General features: G+C 37.2%; 1 protein-coding gene across 4 annotated transcripts in view; it reads right to left on the reverse strand.

Moving 5' to 3' along the window:
• Positions 1–336: 336 nt before the first annotated feature.
• Positions 337–6,542, reverse strand: part of Pde1a (phosphodiesterase 1A) — a 287,640-nt gene continuing 281,434 nt past the window's right edge. For all 4 annotated transcript variants that reach the window (XM_029536147.1, XM_021192360.2, XM_021192362.2 and 1 more), the window contains 2 exons: positions 4,805–4,921; positions 337–2,775 (listed from right to left, as the gene is read on the reverse strand). In XM_029536147.1, coding sequence (XP_029392007.1) covers positions 4,848–4,921 — 74 coding nt within the window. In that variant the 3' untranslated portion in view covers positions 337–2,775; positions 4,805–4,847. The remainder of the gene's footprint in view (positions 2,776–4,804; positions 4,922–6,542) is intronic.

Raw genomic sequence — 6,542 nt, forward strand, 5'->3', positions numbered from 1 at the left:
TAGGACAGGACTTTGTATGTGGCATTCCGAGTATTATATGTACACTACAGTGGGAATGGCTATTCTTTAAAACTTTACCTTCCTAGGGAAAATAAACTCTTATTTCCACATTTACATGTGAGCCATTCTTCTAGCCAGGCACTTGCATCTCATGATAAAATGATCAAGGATCATTTCCTTTATAGGAAAAAAAAATCATGTTCTGAACAAGCTCAAATTACTTTTTATTTGGTTTACTCCCAGTTTCTCCAGATTTCCCCAATCTGTCAACAATCTACTAAAAGAAATCAAACTGAAGACTAAATGGGTCAGGATAATTTCCATCAAATATGATTTATTTAGCAATCATATATAGTAGGAAATACAGAGAGTTACAGCATAATAAAAACACAAGAATCATAGGTTGTCATGTTAAAAAGTAAAGTTCTGGTTAAATGAAAAGGCAAATGAACTTGCAAGTATATGGTGGGTAGCTGTGAGTACAAATGCAAAGCAGATGCTACAACCTTTGGAGAGAGACAGTCCCGCCTCATGGTGTGGTCTTTCACACCATTATCTGTACATTTGGAGGTACCTGTGATTTCTGGTGTGACCCCTACTTATTAGCTTCCAGTAGGAGCTGTCCTGTGGAAAGAGGAAGGAAGGAGTGTGGAAGGCCAAAGGTAAAATATGAGACACATTGGGCATCGTGGAGATAGGAAGAAAAGGGAGGGAGGTGAGGAGTAGCATGCATGGTCCAGGCAGTGTGATGGCTCTGAGGCAGTGTGCCTCCCCAGCTACCCCTGCAAGTTGGTCACAGTGCTCTGTAAGTCACATAGCCTGGACAATTATGCTAGCAAACATACACTGATCAATGTGCGTATTCTTTAATTTACACTAACCAAGCATAGAGATCAAAGGAACAAAATAGATGTATTTTCTATGCCATGAGAGGAGCAGAGCTTCATTTTATTATTCCCTCCAAAGATTCTAGCTTTACTGAAAGACGACTGGCTCAATTAGGAACAATAGTAATTAGACTTCTTAGACTCTCAGATTCTACTTTGAAAGCAGAATATTTTCTAGATAGTAAATATCTCATTTTTAAAAAAGAAGACATGAAAAGCAGTAGTTACAGTTTTTCCATAAATAGAAATAAAATGTCCATTTTAAAGGACAAAGGCTACTAAGATACACATTTCTATTAATCTTCTAGACACATTATTATAGATCAATCTTTACTGTTGATATTTAAAATATCTATCACATTATAATGGCTATAATACAATTCAATTATTTAACAAGATTTAGACGATAATAACACCAGGAATCTAATTCACAAAACATTTAAAAGCATTTTATACAGTCTACACACAATGTATCTTAAATACAATAAATGCATACTAAATATGCATAGAGAATATGGCTTACACATTAAAGTAGATCTAAGTTGTGAGTTATAAAGACCTCACTACTTAGGCTTAAACGCTTCTGGTCATGCCCCTCTCTGAAATATTGCTTAGCCTTGAGGAACCTGGGGAAAACACAGGTGCAAGAAGCAGCTCATTAGGATGGGCAAACCTTTCTGCACATCATTTAATTGACAGTAACTGTTCATTCCATTCCAGCTGTCACCTTTCATGAAGTTCGCAATCCCTGAAAGGTATGTACAGTGAAAATGCTACAACATCTAATTGGGCTTGATCATTCCTGTTAGCTAAAAACAAGAAAAGGCCAACAGGTCAAGGAAAGGCTTCAAACATGCTCAGGCAAATCATGACCAAGAAGCAGGGCCTCTGAGGGTTGCTGTTCATTTCTCTTCAGTAAAATTAAAAAGTCACATCAAACAGTATTAGCTATACAGAAAAGTATGGGCTTCCATACTTCCATACATCTCTGAGCATGAGTGCACACACCTACAACACACACACACACACACACACACACACACGCACACACAAACCTCTTATGCCTCAGCCTGTAATATATCTTTTTATTCTAGTGGTAACAATATCCCAGAAGGAAAATTCTGTCTTCCCCCCAAGCACCCTTTTCCTGCAATGGCTGATGTTCCTTGTTACTTTGGCCCTACAGCAAGCTGCGACCTATAATATGACCACAAACTCATGGGTGATACACTAGTACCTTAAAACTCAATGGAGGTTGTAGGATGGTCGATGACTTCAGGAGAAGATGGCACTGGAGTTTCCCAGCTGGAGGCCCAAGGAGATGTTCATCCAATCACTGTGCAGCAGCTCTTAAGGTCAGCTGTTGCTGGCACTTCTGAAGACAGCTCTGATTCTCATTCTGTTCCCATGCATTTAAAACAAGACGGTCTTACCAGATCAGCATTGCAAGAAAACAGGGTCTTTTCATCATTTTGTTTTGCTTTTCCTTTACTCTTTTGTTTGTTTATTTTCTTCTTCTTGTCGTTGTCCTTGCTTGTTGACAATTGTGTTTTTGCATCACTCTTGAGTAACACAGTGCAAGTAGTATATTGAAACCCATTCCATCTTCTACACAAGTTAAAAATGATGAAAACTTGAAAGCATCCAGCTTTCAGTCTTAAAAGATTTCTCTGGCTAAGATGACCAAATCGTGGAAGGAAAACCATGGCAGAAACAGTGGCCAGAATCCTAATGATAACTCATGGGAACTTCTGGGCTCAGTTACTAGACTGGAATTTATGCTCTTGTTCCTTATAGAGGAGTCCACTAACATGGACTGAGCCAAAAATATTTTATTTTTTTAAGAAAATCAAGGTCGTTGCGTGTTTTGCATGCTGCTTTCATTTTCCTGAAATAAAAATCAAATGAAAATGAGATCAGAGAAGGGATGGGAAGGTGGTTTGGGTAGATGTTAGTTAGGAGATAGAACATTTCCGTTAGATCACAAAAATAAACTCAAGAGAGAGATTCAGAAGATGTTGTAAGAAATGATGTATTATGTTCTTGAAACTTTCTGAGAGTATCTTTTCCCCTAGGCACCCAAAAGTGATAAATGTGCGAGGGCATGCATTTAGTATTTAGTTCAATTTAACCATTCCATGAAGACTAAGGGCTTCAAAACATGTCTCACATGAAAACTACAAGTTTGGGAAACTAAAAATAAACAAGGAAAAAAGTGAAGAATATTATTTAGTCTACATAAGGGTCAGCTACTCAATGGCTTTTTTTACGTAGGACTTATACACTCTGCCAGAAATAAGATTTGTAGTGAATAGCAATTGACTTACCTACATTATAATTGCTTTCTAGCTGTTTTAAATGTCTGTGTTTTACACAGTTTTTAGTTCCAGTACACTTTTTTCATACACTGAACAGTCATTTTAGTAAACACACTGGTGAATTGTATTCTCTACATACATTTTGGGTAAATAGTCATACATATTTAGAAAATGCTGACCCAATCGGTTTTCTAGTCTTTTTGTGGTGATATATAATAAATGTTGGGTTGCAAGTGTCCTATTGGGAGGAATATTGCTTAATTATGCATATTCATAGTCAGGTTCACCTTAAGTGACCAGGATTGCTAGAGCTAATAAATAAACAACCTGTGTGGAAAGTATGGACAGTCCTTATAATGCTTGCTAGCAATTAAATACATAAATGGGCATGAGATTCTAAAAAGCCACTTGGTGATTTGCTCTATTTCCAACCTTCATGTATAAAACAGGAATTATAGCCACCATGGGATACCTAATGTAACATATCTAAGATGCTCACAAGTGAGTCTTTGCACAATTACTGAAGAATTGCCTCAAATGCCAAATCACATTTAACTCTTTCAAACCAGAATCTGAAGAGTCAATGACAAAATCTCAAGGGTCTGTCATGGCTCCCTTACCACTTTCCTGTGCCCCTGCTACTAGAGCAATACAATGTTCCTTGCAGCATGTGCAATTTGTTTGACAATGCATTTTGTAATATTTAAGACATTTATATATACTTGATCCTCTCTAGTTGTATGTTCATCCTGTTTCCTTCTAAGGCAGTGGTTCTGTTTGATTAGACATTAGTATTAATATATCTGCTCATTAAAACTTCATGGTTCTCTATATATGTAATATATAGAAATAGTCTTCATGTTTCTACAGCATTATTTCTAGGGTTATCAATCTGGCAGATGGAAAGCAAGTCATAGAAGCCATTTTTAAAAACAAGACCATTATTGTCCACAGATTTCTAGCAAACATGATATTTATGTTATTAATGGTTCCTTATATGCCCTAAAAAAGTAATTCTAAGTCTTCTCCCATTGTAAGAATTTCTTCTGGAATCTTTTTCATAAGCCATATAAAATATAACTTATTGTGCTTAAAGTATTAAAATTGTAATCTCAGTAAATAAAATGTACTTGTTTTAAAAAGCAATTTTTAAAAAAGAATACCAAAAAATAAAAATAAAAAAGAATAGTATTTAAATGAGTCCTCTGTCTCTGAATGTGTTAAATAAATAATTCACTTTAGAAATTAGGTTTCTTATATGTTTCTTATGTGCAGCTTGGTCTTCATGTATGTACCGAACAACTGGAACTGGGGTTATCCCCCAAACTGCCTACACGTGGGATTCTAGTTGGCCTGTGCTGTCGGCCTCAGTGGGAGAGGAAGCACTTAGCCTCTCAGAGGCTTGAAGTGCCAGGGTGGGGTGGGAGGGGCGGGGTCTTTCCCAGGGGGTCCCACACCCACTCAGAGGAGAAATGGAAGGGAGATGGGAGAAGGATTGTGGGAAGGGGGGACCAGGAGGAGGCAGTGAGCAGGATGTAAAGTAGAAAAATAAAATTAAACAAAAAAAATTTAGGTTTCTTGTCTCAAAGGTTACATTACCTCTTGTGTTTAAAACAATTGAACTCTTAACGTTCGTTCACACCTATGGACGTGTGTCAGCATGCTTTTCTTCAGTATTTCCTAACTCTTCTGAGTTCTTATGAAGATCAAGTTCACCTAAAAACATCAAATAACAAATAGGTAAGACAAAATTGGCCTTTGGTGGAGAGGGGGTGCACTAACATTCCCAGGAGGGAGCGGCTTGTAAAGTGCCAAAGACCGGGACTTGATAATGGATTTTGTAGTAGTGTGTTTCTCCAAAGATGGAGTCTTTTTCTTTCAGCCAGGGATTTTGCAGAGTACGACAACACATCTTCGCATGATTGTTTAACCTTTGAAGTTGCAGCTTAGTCTGGAAACACAGAGACAAAATATACGAGAGAAGCATTTACTAAATCACATGCAGGACTGTGTGGTTTTCCTGGATATTTCTTTTACTGAAACCAAGTTTAAACAAATCTCAATGGCCAATGTCTTTAACCATGTACTGATTGGCTGCTGCTATGAATTTAAAATAAATTAGAATGAGTATGAGAGACTGGTAATGTTTCAGATAAAATAATCTGCCAAAACAAATTAATAGAATTTATAGTCTTAGCGCTTTATATAAACTTCCAGCTTTATATAAACCCTGAAGATAAGGAAAGCATTAGTGTGGAAACTATTCCAATGCTGCCCAAGACGTTGAAGAGAACTGATTAAAAATTGAACAAAGTTTCAGATAAACATAAAGGGAGACCCGAATGCCTCCTGGACCAGTACTAGAGCCACACAGTTTTTACTCGCAAGACCAGGCAGGTATGTAGACTATGTATTTTGTAAGCGGATGTGAGGCATGTTCAGATTCACATTAAGGACCATAGCTGGAAGTTTCACCCCAGTCTGTTGACAGAACAAGAACATCCTACTGTCTTATAACCTCCCAGAAACTTGCTGTTACATTTTCAGAGCTTGTTCCACTCAAATATGTTCACATGTAGCCCTCGGGAGGCATTTGTTCCCATAATGCACTTGGAAGATCTCAAGCCTGTACAGTCGTCTCCCTATTGGCTCATGTAATTTTCCACTCTCTCAGGTAGGATAATATTCCATTTCCAGTGTGCCTTTAGCTATAAGCCCTCTCTTCCCAGGGAGACTCGTTTCCATTGATTTGGAGTAAGAAGGAGTAATTCCACCTCTTCACTATTGGGATCTCTTTACTGGAATTCTTTTTCATAAATGCTTTTCTATTTTCATAACTTAATATTTCATTTATTCAAACTCATACTAAAAGGTTTATAACAGGATTCTGAAACTTCTTTGACATTGCTCTTCACAGCTTGGGTTATTCTTTGGCATTTATCATCTTGGAGCCTTGGTTTAAACTTCAAACCTGATATTCTGTTATTTAAGACCAGATCAGAAAATGACAAAACACACTTTACTAGACAAGAACAAATGACGGAGATAAAAATAGACTGACTTAAAAGAAAGTAACATACTTTTCTCCTTTAGAGAGAATGTTTTACAAAGGGTAAAGGACACTAAAATCTACTTAATCAAATAATATTATTTCTTTTTTTAAATTTTTTTATTATTATTATTTTCTTTATTTACATTTCAAATGCTATCCCGAAAGTTCCCTATACACCCCCCCCGCCCCTGCTCCCCTACCCACCCATTCCCACTACTTGGCCCAGGCCTTCCCTTATGCTGGGTCATATAAAGTTTGCAAGACCAAGGGGCCTCTCTTCCCAGT

The sequence above is a fragment of the Mus pahari genome, chromosome 3, assembly GCF_900095145.1.
Source record: "Mus pahari chromosome 3, PAHARI_EIJ_v1.1, whole genome shotgun sequence".
NCBI lineage: Eukaryota > Metazoa > Chordata > Mammalia > Rodentia > Muridae > Mus > Mus pahari.